The sequence below is a fragment of the Echinops telfairi genome, unplaced genomic scaffold (assembly GCF_000313985.2).
Source record: "Echinops telfairi isolate 266 unplaced genomic scaffold, ASM31398v2 ScPeMD7_5592;HRSCAF=6446, whole genome shotgun sequence".
NCBI classification, from domain to species: Eukaryota; Metazoa; Chordata; class Mammalia; order Afrosoricida; family Tenrecidae; genus Echinops; species Echinops telfairi.
In genome coordinates, this window is record NW_022109491.1 from 20,817,283 (window position 1) to 20,837,061 (window position 19,779).

Genomic DNA, 19,779 nt, shown 5'->3' on the forward strand with positions numbered 1-19,779 from the left:
CCGCGGCCAGCCTGCAGGCCACTCCACTCCGGCCGACATGGACACCCCACCACTCACATTGCTTCAAGAGCTCCAGACACAAAGCCATGAGGGCCGGAAGGGGTCAGAGACCCAGAGACCGGCAAGGCAAAGACAGAAAGAGGGCGAGGGGCAGACACGGGAGACAGGGGCTGGGGCACAGAAAGCGAGGGAGCCAAGAGCGCTGGGCAAAGGAGCAGGCTCAAAGGGGGACCCTCTTCAGCGTAAGAAACAGTGTAGCGATCACCGAGACAGATGTGAGGGCAGGGGACGCCACCCAGATAAACGAGGGTGCTCGGAGGCCTGAGAAGCAGCGACAGGGAAGCCAAGGGGAGTCAGGGTGCAGGGGAGAGAGTTGGGGTCCTCTACGAGGGTGACCCCAAGGGGTTTGGGGGAGCACAGCGGATATGGAGGACACTCAGAGGAGGGAAAATCCCGAAGGGCTGAGAACTCTGAGGAGGGGAGACCCCAGGGGCTTGGGGGCATGAGAGGAACCCCAAAGGATGTGGAGCAAGCGCAGAGGGGAGTATGGAGGGTGCTCTGAAGAGGAGGCCCCCAAAGACCTAAGGGCACTCTGAGTAAAAGCCCCGACGAAAGGGGCGCTCAGAGAGGGAGGCTGTAAGGGATGAGAAGCTCGCGGAAGGGGGACCCCGAGATCGGGGAGTGAGGGAGGGGCTGTGAGGGAGCGCGAGGGCAGAGACAAAGAGACAGCGATCCAGGGAGAGACAAAGCAGGAGGAGCGAGGAGACCGGCCGGAGGGTTGGCGGCTGGACAGAGGGACGGAAGCGCAGGCGGGTGGACAGACAGACGGACGGACGGGGGCAGGGCCGGGGCGGGGGCGGCGCCCTTCTCCTCGCGGGGCCGCGGCTGCTCCGGGCGGCGCTGGGCGGGCCCCAGGCGTCCGGGCTGAGGAGGCACCGGCAACGACGTGGACCGGACAGACGGACGGAGCGAAGGACGGACTGGCGGCAGCTGCGGCCAGCGGCGGGCACTCACCCTCCTCCCTCACGCGGCCTGAGGCTCCGGTTTTGTACGCCCGAGGGGCGGGGCCTCTGGGTTAAAGCCCAGAGCCTGCCCCGCCCCGCCCCGCCTCTCGCGTCAGACGCGCGCGCGCGTCGCCCGGGACTCCCGGGGACGGGCGGGGGCGCGCGCAGCCCCATGGGCACGTGGCCCGTTGTGCGCGCGCGCGGCTCGGTCTCTGCGCAAGCGCGCAAGGTGCTCAGTTCAGCCCACACCCCGGCTGGTTGACCATGAAAGGGAGCGCGCGCCCACGTCGGTGCGCGCATGCCCGAGCACAGGGGGCTCCGCCCCTCGTACTGCCCCGCCAAACCGGTTCCAGCTGGAACGGGACGCATGCTCCGTGAGAGGGGCGGACTGGGAGTTTGGACCCGTTCACCGATCGGACACCCCACTGTAATGGGGGTGGGCGGGGTGGGGGGCTAGAAAACGAAACTCCGAGAAAGCAGCCTGAAACCGTCAGTGGTTCTCAAATACTACAAGGCTGCGTCCTACATGCTGGTTCTGGATGTCCACGCCGTTCCTGCTTTTCTCTCCTTCATCCGGAATTCTATCCACTGGGCTCGAATTCTTACCGAACCACCACTCGGGCGGCCCGTGTGACCGTGGACGACCTGCTTGTCGGGCCTCCTCTATAAAGGAAAGCAAGTCTTCAAGGACAAAGTCAGAGCTCCGAGCCGGACTGAAGGAGCTGCTTCCCAAGTCCACATGTCACTTTCTGCCCAGATCACCATCGATCCCCAAGCCTCCGCGCTCAGGCCCTGCTCTGCCACTTCCTCTCAGGCCTCTTCTCCAGGCGGTACCTACAATGACCTCCTCCTGCCCTCCAAACGCCAACTCCTCTGTTCCCTGACCTGTCTTGCTGGGTGACTCTGAGCAACTCCGTTCCTTTCCTCTGTGCACCTGCCACTGCCAACTGTAAACTGGAGAAAAGGGTCCTGGGCATATCACATAGGGCTGAAGATGAGTGCTTCAGATACCACTGTCAGAGTGTATGATGGGTCTGAACCACCAACCTTGAGGTTAGCATTTCCTTAAAAAAATTCCAGGTGACCCCAAAACCCCAATCCTCACTATAGACCTAATGTAATTGAGAGAAGAAATGCAAACAGAAACTTGATCCTTGTCATACTAGTCACAATAGCCCAAGGGCAGCAACAACCTGAAATACCTATCCACGGACGGATAAATAAAATGTGCTATATAAGGATAAATAAAATGTGCTATATACATATATACCCAATAAAGTACCACTCGGCCATAATACCAAAGTCCTAATAGATGCTGCAACCTGGATGAAGCTTGAAAACAATATGCTAAGTGAAATAAATCAGACACAAAAGCACATTTTATATGATCCCCTATACATCATGACACAGGCAAACATCTAGAGACCAAAGTTTATTAGTGGCTATTGGGGGTGGGAAGGGAGAAAGAGTGAATTATTGCTTAGGGGGCGACTGAGTTTCAGTTAATGGTAGCGAAATAATTTGCAAAAATATGGAAGTGAAGGTTGTCCATGATGAATGTAAATCACGGTCATGGAACTAACTACACATAAACATTGCTGAATTGTCAAATATTTTGTTATATTTTTACCATTAAAAAATGGACAGTTATCAGGGTGCAGTGTAGCAATGATGAAACATACAACTTTCCTCTAATTTCTAAATGCTTCCTCCCCACCATCATGATCCCAATTCTACCTTACAAATCTGGCTAGACCACAGGATGTACACTGGTACAGATAGGAACTGGAAACACAGGGACTCCAGGACGATGATCCCTTCAGGACCAGTGGTGAGAGTGGCGATACCGGGAGGGTGGAGGGAAGGTGGAGTAGAGAAGGGGAACCAATTACATGGATATAATCTCCTCCCTGGGGGACGGACAACAGAAAAGTGAGTGGAGGGAGACATCAGACAGTGTAAGATATGACAAATTAATAATTTATAAATTATCCAGGGTTTATGAGGGAGGGGGAGCAGGGAGGTAGGGGAAAAATGAGGAGCTGATACCAAGGGCTTAGGTGGAGAGCAAATGTTTTGAGAATGATGAGGGTAACAAATGTACAAATGTGTTTTATACAATTGATGTATGTATGGATTGTGATCAGAGTTGTATGAGCCTCCAATAAAATGATTTTTTTAAAATGAACAGTTATTCAGCCATTTTGAGGCTAGGCACTTTAAAAGTTTTAGAACTTAACTCGTGCTACTCACAGTTGCTGTGTTACACCTGTAAACTGATTGCCTTAGAAACAAGCAGACCTTCTGTGGTCCTGACAACCTAAGGCAGCACAGCTTGAGACCTCATTGTCCCAGCCCCAGGCCTCCAAATGCAAACATTCACTTTGTGATCTTGGAGAGGCCCCCTTCCCTCTGCATCTCTTCAGGTCCCATTTGTCCCCCAGCAGAGAGAACCTGCACCTGCACAGGGTTTCTCAAAGTGCGGCCTTGGTTGACTTGAGCTGCAATGCAGATAGATGCCTGGACCTGAACTCAGGTAGGCTCAGCGTTTGCCTTCTATCAAGTTTGAGGCTCCTGGACCTAGGGGATTTCAATGATTCCTGCCAATGGCAAGGTTTTAGGGTCCCAGGAGATGTTTATGGAGCACCAACTGGATACAAAGGAGCCCTGGTGGTTAAGGTTGGACAGCTAACCTCAAGGTCAACAACAGTTTAACCCCACCCGAGAAAAAAAGATGAGGCTGTGCGCACCTGGAAAGAGTTACAGCCTAGGAAACCCTCTCTAAGATAGCTATGAATTAGAACCGACCCCCTGGCAGTGGGTTAGGCTTTTTGGTCAGCTGTGTATAGGCAGTCAGGAGCCCTGGTGGGGCGTACTGGGTTATGCAGTGGGCTGCTAACCACAAGGTCAGCAGTTTGAAACCACCAGCTGTTCTGCGGGAGAAAGATGAGGCTTTCAATGCCCATGAAGAGTTAGAATCTTGGAAACCCACAGGCAGTTCGTTCCACCCTGTCCTTTAGGGATCCCGTGAGTCGGCAATGACTTGATAATAGAATATGGTTAGTGCTCAGTGAACCTGGGATGTCTTGGGCCAAGGGCTTGGTGGAGCTCCGGAGAAAGCTTGCCTTCTAGTTAGTACGCTCAGGGAGGAACAGCATGTTCCAGCAAGATGGGCCGACGGGGACGTCGGCTCCTCATCACCCACTCTGAGAAGGCCTCTTGGGTCCTCCCACTCTTCTCAGATGCCAACATCTCTTGCCCAGATCCCCCTGTCCCTTGTCTGGACCCAGCCTCTGAGTGGCCTTCAGCCCATCTAGCTAAATGATTCCCTCGAGATTCTGTGACCATATTGTACCTCTTTTCCAGGACCTCAGAAGACTGCCTCCCCAGGCCCCCCACCCCCCACCCTTTGAGAAGAACGGAACTGAAGGAAGGCTTTGAGGCAGGCAGACCCTCCACCTGGGAAACTCAGTTCACTGGCCTTGATCAAGGCATCCATCTTTCCTCAGTTCTAGTGTTTGAGTGTGAATTGTCCACATGGGTCTGTGCCTAGATATGAATGTTAGGAAGAACTAGGCCAAATCAAGAATGACAGTCTCACCACTGCAGACATCACTAATCAATGGTGGTACACTTCTCTGCTTAACTTCATCTCAGTCCTGAGCTCCAGGGATCAGAGGTGACAGGTGAGTTGATTGGAATCTACCCATCCTCTTTGGAAAAGATTGTTCTCTGAAGCTCCTCTTCGCCTCTGGGTAGTGAATGGGTTGAGTGGAGGGTGGTGCTTCGGGGTAAGGGTGGCTGGAGGGTGCCTGCTTTGTGGGGGTTTGTCAGCTTCCCTTGCTGGGTCTATTGGTGGATCCAAGAAGCAACCAAGAAAACTCTGGGAGTGGGGGAAGAAGTCAAGGAAGGGAGGAGCAGCGCACTGGGAGGGTCTTGAATGGTCACAGAGAGATGTGCTCAAGGGTCCCCACACCCAAGTCCTTAAATATCTATGGAGAATGTGAGGCCCAGAAAAGGGCAGCAAGGGAATTTCCCAGGCCTAGAATCTACCCCAGCTCTGCCCACTGCCTTAGAGTGACCTCACATGAGTACCTGTGTTTACGTGTGCACACACATCCACAGGGGCAGAGAATGCAGCTGGCAGGTGTGGGGGTGCCACCCAGCAGCCCACTGCTCACTACCACCCCCACCACCATGGGTGGTGAGCCCATGGGTGATGTGCAGTCTCTGTTGTGATTCAGAGAGAGAGAGTGGGAGGGAGGGAGGGAGGGCAGGCAGAGGGGAGGGCCAGAAACAGGGGAAAGTGTGATGGAGGGAGAGACAGAAGATGGAAGGAGACAGAGAGAAGGCCAAGGAGGCAGGGGAGAGAGGGCAGGAGGGTGGGAAGCTGGGAGGAAGGGCTGGCAAGGAGGAGAGAGTGGAAGGGCAGGGCTAATGTGTGCTGGGCAGAGGGACAGAAAGGCGTGGGAGGGTGGCCTCTGCGCTTGCTCTTTCTTTCCCTGAGGCAGAGAGCAGAGATGCAGGATGAAGGGCAGGTGGAGAGGTGAGGGGGCGCCTGCTGCCCCTCCTGGGGGCCTCCCTCGGGTAGGTCCCAGGCCTGGATCGGGGAGATGGGAGATGCGGGTGTGTGTGTGTGTGTGTGTGTGTGTGTGTGTGTGTGTACGCGCAACCAAGCTGCTGCCTCCCTTCCCCTTCCAGATCGAGCTGCCCCCTGCCTGCCAGTCACCTGCCAGAGCTATTTCTGGAATGCGGAATCTGGGTCAGAAAGGAGGGAGGGAGTAAGGGAGGGAGGAGGAGCTGGCAGCAGGGAAGCTGGCCAGCTCTGTGTGGGTGACTGGGCAGTTCCGTGCCCTGCCCGTGGCCCCTCTGAGCAGCCCTGCCCCTGCCAGGCTCCCACTGCCTCAATAACATCCCACATGCCTGTCTGCCCACCCGCTTCACAGCAGGAGTGCACATGTGCTTGTGTGGGAGCAGCAAAGAGTTTCCAGGCTCCTCAGCAACTAGGGGCTCAGAATAGACAGTGGGGGGCAGACGCTGCAGGAGGTGTCCCTGCCGGAGGACAGTGGCTGAGTGAGGGCAGACCTGTGTGTGTATATGTGTGTGTGTGTGTGTGGGGGGGGGTGTCTGAGCGGAGGGAGGTGGGGAGGTGGCCCCAGACAGGACCACCATGACTAGTTGTACACGTCTGACACGGATAAAGGATGTCAAGTATAAGGAGGTGGGGGTGCTGTTCACCACAGACCTAACGGAATCAGATCAGTATTGCATCAATTTTCTGGCAGATGGCAGTCCAGGGTCTTTTCGCAGAAAAGCTGTGCACGCTGACAGTTTTTAACAGGTGGCAGTTAAGTGTCTTCAGGAGGGTGCGCTTCCCTAACTCGGCACAAATGAGTGCACTGGGCACGGCCCAGCTGCAGTGTGGGGTGCAGGCCTGCAGATCCATGAGGCAGGGGACTCCCACCTGCTGAGCCCCAGAGAACCAGAGGTTTGAGGAGCAAGGAGCAAGGGTGCAGCGGTCTCTGAGGACACCTGGAAGCAGGCCTGGCCAGGGTGGCGCTGGAGGACCCCCTCCCCCCCAGGGCCTTCAGATGACAAATGTCTCTTTGGCGGTTCCAATCTGCTGGAGTCCTAATTTGCTCACAAATGTGGCAGAGGCACGAGCCTTGGAAGAGACACACACTATCCAAGCACGAGTGCAGGCACATGCACACAGGACGGGGATGGTGCCATGAAAACACCGCTCTGCGTGTGCCTGGACATTGTTTTCCTATCATACGTAGGCCTACCGGCATCACTTTCCTATCTAGCTCTAAGTAGGTCCAAGGAGCCTTGGTGGTACAATGGCTAAGCACTCGACTCTGAACTTCAAGGTCAGAGGTTTGAACCCACCCTGCTGCACAGCGGAGAAAAGACCTGGCAACCTGCTCCTCTAAAGATGGGAGGCAAGGAAGTCCTAGGGGCAGTCCCACTCCGTCCTGAAGGGTTGCTATGGGGCGCACAACAAACAACACAAGTAGGCCCAGGGGTGCGAGAGGACTTCAAAATATCGGTGGGAAATGGAATGGAAAGAGAACGAAAATTTCCCACGAGTTTTTTGACGCTCCCTTGTACATGACCAGTCTGCGTCATTAGGAGTGAGGTTGCAGGACCCAATATGAACACTCGAAAGACAATCCGGCAGCATCGAACAGGGCCTCTCCACTGGTCTAAAGGGCTTCCTGAAAACACAAGGCCAGGGTCGCACAGAGGCCTGATGGGGCTCTCGCCATCATAATTCAGTCTGGCGCAGGAAGAGCAGAGTGGATTTAAAAAGCAAGAGTGAAAATAAGTGTGTTTTAAAAAAAAAAAAAAGACAAGAAGTGTTTGCTTTTCCCTCCTCTGGCTCCGCCCCCTGCCAAATCAGTTAGTTCAGACAATAAGCTGGCTGCCTGGGTACAGACTCTCTGTGGGTTCACGTTCATCTGTCTATTTATTTCACCAGACACCAGTTGAGCTCTGGAAACGGCTGACCCTCTTCCTCCCACAGTTCAACCCCAATGGGCTCTGGCTGTAAGGAAGTGCAGTCAAGTCTGAGAACCAGTCATTACAACAATCTCTTGTTAAGTTGCTACCATGTGCAAGGCCCGGTGCAACCCCCACCCCCGCATGGTCTTATATCATCTCCTAGAGCTCTCCGGGGTCTGGTTGACCCCTACGTTTATAGAGGGAAAAACAGGCCAAGGAGAATTGCCTAGTGAGCATAAACCCCAACCCCCCTATGTTTTTCCTTGGCCTTGATTTTGTTTTATGATTTCATTCAGGCTCAGGATCCCCCCCTTCTCTGATCAGCCAGGACTATTTCTAGGGGATTTAGAGGAAGAAGACAGAAAGGTTAAGTTCTCTCCTATGATGGATTGTGGTGCAAACCTGAAAACTCAGCCCTTGTAGAGAGCTCAGTGCAGATGCAGGGCTCCTCCTTCAGGCCCTGCCCACCCTGCAGGCTCCTCCTACTCACCAGCCACAGGCCCCACCCACCTCCAGGTTCTGCCCTTTCCTAAGGGCTTGTCTACCCGAATTCTCCAAACAGGTAATGGAGTTCCAGTAAGGTCTGCCCACCAACAGGTGGCTGCTCCAAGCCCAGGCCCTGGACCAGCTCAGGGGGCTGGATGGGAGGGGTTACCAAGTATGGCAGAAGGTCCATCCCTCACCACAGGTCTGTCACAGGTCTGCTGTTCAGCCCAGAGGTTTCCAGCCATCCCTCCAGTCCCAGTCCCGGGCACCCCACCTGACTTCTCCCCAGCACTCCTCTCAGGTCCCCTGGAAGAAACCCTCCTCCCATGGTGGGACTCACTTGGAAGCGTGCGGCTGTTGCTGAGGCTGCCAGTGCTGGGCGGTGGGGAGAGGGACTGCAGGGAGACACTGTCCTCCTCCTGCGAGCAGCCCGCCTGGATGGCCCGCAGGTAGCTGTGGCTGCGGGAGCGGAAGTAGCTGGGCAGCTGCAAGTCGAGGGCCTCTGCTGCTGTGGACTCGGCTTCGCTGCAGGCCGACTCGCAGGCTGCCTCATATTGGTCGCTCAGATCTGCCTCCCGTACCTGTCCCGGCAAAGGCAGGTATCAGGGGCCAGCTCTGGCCCGTGTGGGAATAGGGGCTCAGGAGTGGATAGCCATGAAACCTCACTTCCCATCCCTCCCTCCATCCCACTCAAGGCAGGGGATGGGCAGAGAGAGCTCATAAGTCATTTCACGTCTCCAGGTTTGAATCTGCCCATCTTTAAAGAGGAGGATGACTGTAACTGTAGAAAGTTGTAGGATGCTAATCAGGTATAGGAGCCCAGGTGGAGTCGTGGGTATGCAGTAGGCTGCTAACTATAAGGTTAGCAGTTCAAACCCACCAGCGACTCTGCAGGAAACAAGGCAAGGCTTTCTACTCCTGCAAAGAGTTCGTCTTGGAACCCCCCAGGGGCAGTTCTGCCCTGTCCCAGAGGGCCACTATGAGTCAGAACTGACTCAGTAGCAGTTTGGTGTTTTTGGTTAACTAGATGATATCTTGTGTGTCCACACTAGTCAACGATAGTAGACTTGGAGGTCACATCTGAGTTCGACAGGAAAGGATATAATCAATGAGTAATATTAGAGTGAGGGGGACAACAGGTGGGCTGGGTCTTTGCCATCCAGTCTCTTCGTTTTATAGGCCAACGAACAGCAGATCAGTGAGGGGAAGACTCTTGCCAGAGGCTTGAGTAAGTGCCAGAACCAACACTCCAAATGTGTATTTAAGAATGATTCGCCCAGACCTGGTGCGCAGGACAGATATGGGAGCTGGGGGCTCTGTTGTGAAATAGAAATAGGTCAGAGATGATGCACACACAACCGTCCAATGAGAGAAGGTAAGGTTGGAATGATGATAGTGGCAGTGAGGATTGATTAGTGATGTCTGCCACAGGCAAGATTTAGAAGGGTGGCAGGTGTGCTAATTCTCATCTTGCGTCTAGTAGTTCAACTGCAGCTAGAGGGTTTCTAAGTGCCGCTCTAGAGATGACCGTTTGGGATCCTTCAAGTTTATGGCACTGCTACTCTGTTTTACCCCTTTATAAGATATCCTCTCCAAGAGTTTTGGAAAGGTCTGTCTGACCCATGCATCAGGCCATGTTGGTAATGGAGTACCACAGAGTATAACACCGGGGGAGTCAGCTGACCAAGGATGGGCACTGGGTGAAGGTGCGAGGGGAAGTCCAGGGCTAGACTGAGGATCATATGGGGCAAAAGATGGAAGCTGGGCCTGGGGACCTGTGAAATCAGGCCATCACTGTCCTCTTGGGGTAAGGTTTTCCTCTGGTAGTTGACATGGAAGGTCTGTGTCTTTGCTAGGGGCAGTATCAGATCCAAAGAAAAGATGAATGGCCACTGATGTAGAGGGCATGCTCGGAAAGGTCTAAGTCTGTGCTGTCCAATGTAGTAGCCATGGCGACAGGTGGCCCTTTAGGTTTAAATTCATTAAGATGTGTAACTGAATTTTTAATTTTCCTTTATTTCAATGAATTTGACCTGAAAATCGCTTCTCGGCCTTTTGGCTAAGATCAAATGAATTTGACCCGAAAGAGCCACCTGGGGCTAGTGGCTACTGTCGTTGCCCCAGGAGTCCTGATGGTCCAGGGTTAGGTGCCCCACTACTCACCACACAGGGCAGACGGTCAAGGGCACAAGCCACTCCAGAGGAGAAAGACGAGGAAGTGTTTTTATACCGATTTACAGACTTGGCAACCCTCTGGGGCAGTTCCACTTTGTCTTCTTGGGCCTCAGTGAGTTGGCAACAGGTGTGGTTTGGGGAGAGTCTCTCTAGCCATATTTCACTTGCTCAACAGCCATGTAAGCCTAATGGCTATCTAAGTGAACCACGGAGATAGCAGGAGGTGTCCAGCCCAGCAGGATGTTCTACTGGACAGCCCTGCTCAGGCACTGACATGGGGGCCATGTGGCACGGCCTGGCGTGGGAGACTAGAGAAGAGGCCACTCTCTCAGTGTGATCAGGTACCCATTCAAGCCTCTGTGAGTGGCAAGTTACTGACGGCTGTGGAGCCAGGCTGCCTTCTTCATAATATGAACTTGGGAAAACCACTTAATTTCTCTGTGTCTCAGTTTCCCAACCTATAAAGTGGGGCTAATTATAGTCCTAATTTCATAGAGTTGCTCTCAGGAGAAAATAGCGCTTAGCACCATGTCTGGGAGAGGAAGCTCTCCCTGCATTTGATACGTGGGGGCTGAGCTGGCCAGGGCTGCTGTGTGAGTGTCACGGTGGACATGCTGTGGGGGCGGGGCATGGGCCCGGGGCTTTCTGTACAGACACGTGGTTCTCGCCCCAAGCCTGTTGACCTGAGTCTTGTTCTGCCCTTCGAGGGGCTCAGAAAGGGGAACAGACCCCACTGCCTGGCCCACTGGGGCTACCCCAAAGACCTTCTGGAATGCCCTGTTCCAGAGGAGTGAGGACAGGGGCACCTGTGGGTGGGATCAGGAGATGTGCAGGACAGAGGGCCTTGGACAAGCCCCTTGCCCCCTCCAGGCTACCTGTCCCACTCTCTGGTCTTGGGTCTGGAGTCTGGGAGGAGCATCTTCAGAGCAGCCAGACACTGCCAGGGCTGGTACCCACTTTTGCAAAACACTCTGCACATTCACTCCAACACTCGAAGACCCTAAACACCTACTGGGATCCACGAAGGGAGAATTGTCAGGGGACTTGAAGGTGAGTGGGGGTGGGAGGTCAATAGCAGCAGCCCCTAGCCCTAGCCCATCCCAATAAAACCCTTCTCAGGGCTGACTCGGGTTTGGGGGGAGGGGAGGATGGAGTCGAAGGCTCTCAGGAGCGCCTTCCATTAACTTGAGTTACTTCTGGCCCCATGCACAGAGCCCAGCATGCTGATTCCCATCTTTACGAGGAAACAGGGGCACAAAGAAGTCAAGTGATTCAGATCAGGATGGGCAGCTCAGGGGACCGATGTGGACCCCAACTCCACTCTCCGAATTGGTGGTGGCTCTCCTGGTGGTGACTGTTTGCACCTGCCTGTGGGAGGAGGGCAGGGATCTGGGACCACTTAGATCGCAAGCAGAAGACCTGGCTGTGGACTCTGGGCATGGGGTATGAGAGAATGGCAAACATACTGACCTGCTGCTCATGGCCAAACAATTGGGGGATCAGGGAGGCCTGTCCAAACATCTGCAGGAAAGAGAGGGGGGAGGGTTATGGGGAGTCCAGGGTTGGGAGTTAGAATGCAGCATTCAGGCTGGGCAACCAGAAAACCAGGGACCGACTGGGTAAGGCCCAAGTAGTAGGATGTCTCACTTGGCTTTCTCCTGGGTCAGGGCCTAGTTAAAAACTTCCATGCTGCCATACAAGTCCTTCTCTTGGCCTGCTCCCGGGGCCATGGCTGCCCCATCTGTTGCAGCTCACCAGGATCTATTGATTAGGGAAGGAGCCCAGAGCCATCGCCCAGTGACTGGCAGGGCAAGGGCTCCCTCTTCAGGGGACACAGCCCAAGATGGGCCATCTCCAACTTTGGCGACCACATACACAGCTCAGGTTAGCACAAGCTTGTGAGTACGGGGGTCTGAGGGCCAGAGGATTTGGGCTCAGAGTTAGTAGCCCTGGGCAGAGGACAGTGGGAGAGAGCCGTAGGGGCCCCAAACCTGGCTGATTCCACAAGCTTTGTATCCTCAAAGGGTAAAACTGTGCCCGTTGCCAGGAGATGGGGTATGTGTCAGGGACAGACAGAGGTTAACAAGGAGATGGAGACAGACTAGTGAGACTCAGAGAACAACGGGCCTGAGAGGAGTTTAACACAGAGGGAGGCTAAGAGACAGCCAGGCTGAAAGGGGAGAGGACTGGTAGAAGCGGGGAGACGGTGGGCACGGCCGTTCAGCAAACATCAGGCCTGAGCCGGATGCTGTGGGCACCATGGGGGTAGGACAGCAAGGTCCCCGGCCTCTTAGGAGGAAGACAGCCATTGAGTGAATAAGAAAACGCATCATTTCAGAGAGAACAGACACAAGGGAGTGGAACAGTGTGTGGGAGCGAGTTTAGGCCGAGGAGGGAAGGCGGCTCCAAAGTAGTGCCATTTGACTCTCGCCAAGATTTGAGAGAAGAGGGCTCTTGCTCCACGGAACAGCAAACACCACGAGCCTTCGGGAGGGAAAAGGTGGCATGTTGAGGGGTGAGGGGCAGAATGGAGGGGCGAGGGCTGGAGCTCAGAGGAGAGGGGGCCTGAGAGGGAGGCGGGGCCTGGACCACAGGGCCTCAATGTCTAAGTCAGACTCGGACTGTCCAGCTAGCTGAGAAGGGAGCCAAAGGAAGGTGTGGAGGGACAGGACCTATGTCATTGTTTACAAGCCCCCTCTGGCTGCTGGGACCCGGACTGCAGGTGACAGGCATGGAGGCCAGGGGAGATTTGGTGGGGCCTGAATGAAGGTGGTAAGAGCAGAGGGTCCTGTGGATTGGGGCGCTCTACACTTCCCCACGTCTGATGTCAGTCTCTCAGGAGTCCGGGAAGGGCAGTGCCAGGGTTGGGGGTGAGGGAAGAACCCTTGGGAAGGGTTGGGAACTATGAGAGGGGAGGAGACAGGCCCACCCCTTCCTGTGGGGCCTGAGGTCTGCTCCTGCCCAGAGGAGGCTGGTCTGTACCTGGACACCCTGCTGCCTGGCTGGGGCCCTCCCACAGTGTCTGAAGGCTGCAGGCCTCCTCTCCCACTCCTACTATCATGGAACCCTGGAGCCTTGGCGGATCTGCCCTTCGCAAGCCCTCAAATCCTGAGCACACAGCTGGGGTCCGGGTCCGGGTCCAGGGTCTGACAACCTCCTATACCGGCCCAGCTCTGCCTTCCCCTAGGGGTGTGACCCCAACTCTTTGAGCCCCTGTTTCCTGTCTGAAAAGGGGAATGTGCATAGTAAGGCCTCCTGGGAGTGCCGGTGGGCAAGGTGTTGAGCTGTTAACTACATGTTTGGTGGTTCAAACCCGTCAGCTGATCCTGTGGAGGAAGATGAGGCTGTCTGCTCCCCGAGAGATCTACAGTCTCAGAAACCCTCTCTAGGGCCCCTCTGCGTTGGAATTGATTCCATGGCAGTACAGTTGGATTTTTTTCCTTGGGGGGGGATGGGGAGGTAAACGATATGGATGGCTTAAGGAGCTGAGGGGTAAGAGAATAGTTTGGAATGTCAAAGAGCAGCACAGTGCTCTGGCTCCTAGTAGCCAAGGTGGCTGGGCCCTGAGAGTGCAGCTTCCTCACTGAAGAGGAGGGCCGTGGGATCCTGCTGTCACCCAGCAGGCAGACAGGAGGCCGTCGCAATAGCGTCCCTCTGCCGAGCGAGCACTTTAAGTCCCTCCCCTCATCTGGCCCTCACAACAGCCCTCTGAACAGGAATGGCCACCCTCCGGTGCACAGCAGGAAACCGAGGCTCAGGGAGCAGAGGAGCCCTAACCTGGGCTGCACGGTCAGTCAGAGACAAGACTGAGACTTGAACGCAGGTCTCAGAACACAAGGAGGGGCAGCGAGGCCCTGGAGGCCTCCAGCCGCAGCCCGGCTAACCTCGGTGGGGTGGCAGCTCCTTCAGGGCCCTCAGTTCAAGAGGCTGTGCCTACCAGGCTCAGCAGCCACACGGACAGCAGGTGGGGCAGACTGACACAGGCAAGCAGCCTTTGGGACAAAGGCCACAGGGAAGCACAGGGCAAACATCCGGGGGCTGCTCAACGGGGCCTGGATGCCTGTCCCTTTCTAGGGTGGGAGTCAGCGAGCTGAGGGGCAGAGGCTCGGGCCCTCCGAAGCCCACCACCCTCACCTGGCTGATGCAGCTGGCGTCGTTGAGGCTGTCGCTGATGGGGTTGTAGTCCTCCTCCCAGCTTGGGCACTTGGAGGGCAGAAGCATGTCCACTGAATCCAGGCGGTCCAGACTCCTGGTGGGGATGGGGGAGTGGGGAGCAGACGGGGCTCAGCCCACCCAGTGTTCAGCCTGAGAAACTGAGGCCTAGAGTGGGTAAGACTGGCCAAAGTCATCCGGTAGCAGAGGGTCAAAGGGAAGCCACTGCCTGCCCAGAGAGCAGTGGGGTGAAGAACAAGAGAGCGCCCGGCTTCAGGAGGCCAGGTCAGTAAAAAGACTGACGGCTGGAGGCCACTCTTGCCTTCCATGCCGGATGCAGCCACAAGATGGCAGCACCAGCTCGCATTTGACCATCCAAGCCCAAACCCAGCCCAGCTGGGTTTTTGCAGCCTCCAGGTCTTCTTCCAGAAAGGGCCCCGTGGTACCATAATTAAGCTGCTTGTCAAAAAGGCCAGCCATTCAAACCTACCAGCTGCTTCCTGTGGCAAAGATGAGGCGGTTGGCTTCCATAAAGACTACCACCTGGGAAACCCTCTGGGGCAGGTCTACGCTGCTCAATGGCGTTGCTGTGAGTCGCGACTGACTTGAGGACAATAGGTTTGGTTAGTCTTCTCTGCCCATCTGAGGCAATCCCAGAGGTCGTCTATCTTGGCCTCAGCCTAGGGCTGCCCAAAGAGCCTCAGTTTTGCCATCATGCACAGATGGACTCTTATCAGGTCCCTGAAGAAGCAGGTCCCGGAAGATTCACCCCTCTCCCCATGCCCAGCTTCCTGCATCTCTCTAACCCCTCCTGCCGCGAGCTTTCCCCAGCCGATTCTCTGGGGCTAAAGCTCAGGCAGCCAACAGCTCAGGCACAAAGAGAATGAATTGGAATCCAGCTCCCTTGCTGGGTGATCCTGACAAGCTGTGACCCCTGGCTAAGCCTGTTTCCTCACCTGTACAACAGGATGGCACCACCTGCCTGATGGGGCTGTGGAGAGGCATCAGTGATGCTGATCAAGGTGCAGCAAATGCTAATACACAGTAGCGGGTACTCATACAGCTGCTACTGTTACTATTGGTGTCCTGTTACTCAAGGAAGGAGCTCGGATGCTGTAGTGGTTATGAGTTGGGCTGCTAACTGTAAACCACCAGCAGCCCTGCAGGAAACGAGGAGACTTTCTACTCCTGAAGAGAGTTATAGTCTTGGAAACCCAATGGGGCAGTTCTACCCTGTCCTTTAGGGTTGCTCTGAGTTGGCCCCAACTCAATGTCAGTGAGTTTGGATTTTTTTTTTTTTTTTGGTCATTCAAGGGATATGCTCTGGTCACCACAGAATCCTAGGCTCTCAGGATTAGAAGGAGTCTTAAAGGTCAAACAGCTCAGCCCCCTTCCTTAAAATGGGGATACTGAGGCTTATAGAGGGACAGACCCAGGACTGGCCACTGGGGTCCCACCCCTTCCACTGCCCACTACACCAGCCAACTACACTTTTGTTCTGACCACACTGCCCGCTCCCTGCTCAGTGCTAATTGAAGAACTAGCAATAAACTCTGTTGCTGCTAATTCTTCCAAATCTCAAAGCAACAGGTTGGGGGCAGAAGGCAGAAGGTGATGGGCTGTCTGTCTGATTTCTGGAACAATCTCGGAGCCCAGCGTGGGCATCAGTTAGACAAGGCTCTGGTGTCCCTGGGCAATGCTGGGCAGTGTGATGGGCTCACTAAGGGCAGGGCTTTCCTAGCCTGGAGAGGAGGGTCCCCAGGGGCCAGCTCCTTGCTGATAAAGGAACTCACGGGGGGGGGGGGGGGATGTGGCCCTGTGGGGGGCATTTTGCTGGATCAGCCACCAGGCAGACTCTCTTTATGGGCATGGCTTACCAAAGGATAGGGGTCAGGACTTAAGTGTCTGTGTATTGGGGGTGGGGGTGGGGGACATGGGTGATTCGCCAAAGGGCAGAGGCCTCTGCGGTTAATTAATCAAGTGAAGGGGCCACCTTGAGGGCAAGGATCTCCAGGGCTGTGAGCCGGCTGTGAGCGGGCTGCGGAGGGCCCTGGAGCTGAAGCAGGAGGGCAGGGCTCGGAGCGGCGCGGCTCACCACTCACCACAGTTGAGTCGCCCAGGAGCGGGGCATACCTGGGAGGCACTCACCTAAGAGACCAGGCTTGTGTGGGCAATGCTTGCACGTGCAGAGCTCACGTGTGGGCGGGGCTCACTTGAAGGGGCGGGGCTCCAAAGGCCAGAGTTTCTCATTGGGGAGGGGATGAGGGGGCGGTCCCGCTAGGGGGCAGGACTCGCAAGTGGGCAGGGCTTGCTGGTGGGACGGGCTCATCCCCGGGACTGGCCTAAGCTAGGGATTCTCCTTGGCTGGACTTCGACAAAGGCGCTTTCCTGGGGGCAGACAGCTTGTGGGCGGGGCCGGGGCGGGGCTTCGCGCTCACCTGCGGGGGTTGCTCTGCTCTCCCAGTGACTGCTGCGTGGCCCTCAGGTAGCTCTGACGCCTCGCAGCCGTTTTGGGTGAGGGCTTGGGGCTGCCGCCGGACTCATCACTGTCCTCGTCGCCCATGGCCTTGATGTAGCTACCGCTGCGCATGCGCCGGCACGGGATGGGGCCCTCGGCGGTGGCATCCGCCTCGCGAGGGGACAGCAGTGCGGTGCTCCACTCGCCGCCGCCCGGCACCTGAGGATGGAGCATGGGACTCAGCGAGGGGGACACGGGGTGGGCGTGGGGTGGGGCAGCGGGCATTCCCTGCTGGTCGCCGGGCCTCGGCTCCTCACCGCAGAGCGCCCAGGGTGCGGGGGCCCCCCCCCCCACAGCTCTGAAACCTGAAGGCCCCTGCTCCCCAGCTTCGAACCCCCAGCAGCAAAACAGAGCCCTGGGCTGGGAAGGAGGCGACCTGGGCACTGGCGCTGCCTCTCCACAACCTCCCTGAGTGGCCTTAAGCAAGTCCCTCCCCCTGTTCCCCCAACCCCTCAGAGTTCACCATGGAGCCCGAGCTATGAAGGCAGCGGGGTCCACTGAGATTGCCCTTCCAGAGCTGTGTTCCCCTCGGTGTATCCACACTCTCAGGGGGTGCTAAGAATCCCTGAGCAGGTACCCCTGCGCAGGCCTGCTGGAAGCAGCCTGACATATGAGGCTGCAGGGTTGGTATGCTCCCAGGATCCACACATCGACGGGGCACTGGGTGGTCTGTGGGGCTTACTACATTCCTCACGGCACAAGTGTACCAAGCCTGGTGTCAGGCAAGCCCTGGGTGAGATAGAAAGGGGTGGTCCCTCATCTGAACCCTGAATGGGGCTGTGATGGGGTCACCGCTGTAAGGACAGCAGGTACTTTCAACTCAACTTTGAGTGATGTGCCATGGAGGTGATGTGGGCTCCGCGACAGGGTAGAAGTGTCCCTGTGAGAGTCCAAGGCTAAGACCCTTTATGGGAGTAGAAAACCCTGTGGAGCAGGTGGTGGCTTTGGACTGCTGACCTCATGGTTACCAGCCCAACTTGTAACCCCTACGCCACGAAGGCTCCTTAGCAAGGGGCCTGGGGTCCCTCGTCTCCATGTCCTCTAGGTGATGATGGCTGTGAGGCCCCCCCAGCCCTCCCCAACCAAACTCTGTTGGATGCTGGGAGGCAGCGCCCCAGCTACACCCTCCTCCCCTGGACTCTGTGGTGTATACCCCTCCAGATGCAGTCACCACCTATTTCAGCAGTGACACGAGCATCAGTCAGAGGGAACGTGCCTCAGCACACTGAGCCGGCATCCCCTTCCCGCACGCCCTCAGCAAGCACTCACGGCATGCCAAGGACACACACACTGGCAGCCGCTTCACCATGGACAAGGGGCTCTGAAACACTCACGGAAAACAGAATGAAAAGATAATGGGACTTCCCACCAACGGTGGAAACCCCCTCATGCACACCCTTCAGTGTGTCATGGAGCTCACAGTCACACCTTCCTTGCAGTCACACCCCGCCTACAGTCACACCCCTCCTCACACACACCCACAACCACTGCATGGGGACACATATGACATGACCCCACCTCACTGTGTTCTTGCCTCAATGCCTACAGAGTGCCCACCTCTTGCTAGGTGTATACATTCTTCATGGGCACCCAGGTACACACGCTTCACCACCCACACATACGCACGGCTCGTCCCACAGGTATATAGGTGCTGTACCCTTCCTGATGCTTCTATCTCCGAGACCACGCCCTCAGCCCTCCCAGAAACCCCAGTAGACTGGCCAGGCAATCATTACTCACTGTCAGCTACTGAGTGGATTCCAACTCACAGCGACCCTACAGGACAAAGTGAAGCTGTTCCTTATAGTTCCTGAAGCTTTGGTTAGCATCAGCCTTTGGTTAGCATTCCAGTGCTTAAAATCACAGTTCCGCCTGGGCAACAGCTCATCATTAGGGCCTGTGGCTTCTACTTCTTCCCTGTCACCTCAGCTGTCCCTTGATAACATGGCCTTGTCCTGATAGCTGAGCAGGCGATGCACACCTCCAGGGCTGTCTGCTCACTGTGTTTCTGGGCATTTTCCCCATCAGACCATGCACACCATTTTGAGAGGGACTCAGGTCACACATCACCCCCCCCCCCACCCCCCCCCCCCCCCCCCCCCCCCCCCCCCCCCCCCCCCCCCCCCCCCCCCCCCCCCCCCCCCCCCCCCCCCCCCCCCCCGATGTTGCTAAATGAAGGAAAGGATCTGAGAACCACAAAAGCCCTAAATATGGTGGAAAATGCTGCCTGGTTCAGTTCCCCACTAGTACCAAAAAAGCAACAAAATGGCCTTCTCTCCTATAGTCTCACTGTCTCTGGAATTCTTCATAGAACGACAAGTAACTTGTCAAATCTTAAAGCTCACTGGGTTCAAAAGGCAGCCTACTGGGGGTTCTGAGGCTGCCCAGGCCTGCTTGTGGCCCTCCCCCCCACCCGTTGCCCCCATAAGGTGCTCACTACTACAGAAGCAGATCCTTCCATATCCCAAGGCATCCTGGAATTGGCTTCCTGGAACTCCTGCTCACAGCGACGTGCTCTGCTCTTGAGAGCCCCGCAGAGGTGTGTAGCAAGGCGATGCCTCTCTGAGCCTTCGGGCACTTTGGATCCGGTGGCCTTGGTGCCTCAACAGAGGCCAGCATCAGAAAGCGGCTGGCCCCATCACACTGACACCGTGGTCTGCTCCAGCCTCTTTCTCCTCCCAGCATCCTCAGAGCCAGGATGGTGTCTTAGAGATCTCTAACTCTCTCACTTTGTTGTCCATCTGTCCATGCTGTCCTGCCACCTCTCATAGTTCCCTGTCCTGGGCCTTAGGGACAGATGACTGAATAAATGGAGACCCTCAAGAAGCCCCGAATCCAGTGGGGGAGGTAGACCAGGCATGAGGCTGACAGTCAGCCCAGCCTGGCACGGCAGGGCTTCCACGTCTATCTCCTGTGGGCAGGGACACCTTTCAGCCC

At 56.1% G+C, this 19,779-nt stretch overlaps 1 protein-coding gene across 5 annotated transcripts in view; it reads right to left on the minus strand.

Annotated features, from left to right (window-relative positions):
- Positions 1–19,779, minus strand: part of DLGAP4 (DLG associated protein 4) — a 132,456-nt gene that overhangs the window by 58,401 nt on the left and 54,276 nt on the right. For 4 of the 5 annotated variants that reach the window (XM_004697962.3, XM_004697961.2, XM_045295536.1 and 1 more), the window contains exons 3-6: positions 16,763–17,001; positions 14,307–14,421; positions 11,643–11,693; positions 8,338–8,578 (exon numbers count right to left, since the gene is read on the minus strand). In XM_004697962.3, the coding sequence (XP_004698019.1) occupies positions 8,338–8,578; positions 11,643–11,693; positions 14,307–14,421; positions 16,763–17,001 (646 nt within the window). Of the gene's footprint in view, positions 1–57; positions 887–8,337; positions 8,579–11,642; positions 11,694–14,306; positions 14,422–16,762; positions 17,002–19,779 lie in introns of those variants that run through there. The other variant, XM_004697964.4, reaches the window with a different exon arrangement.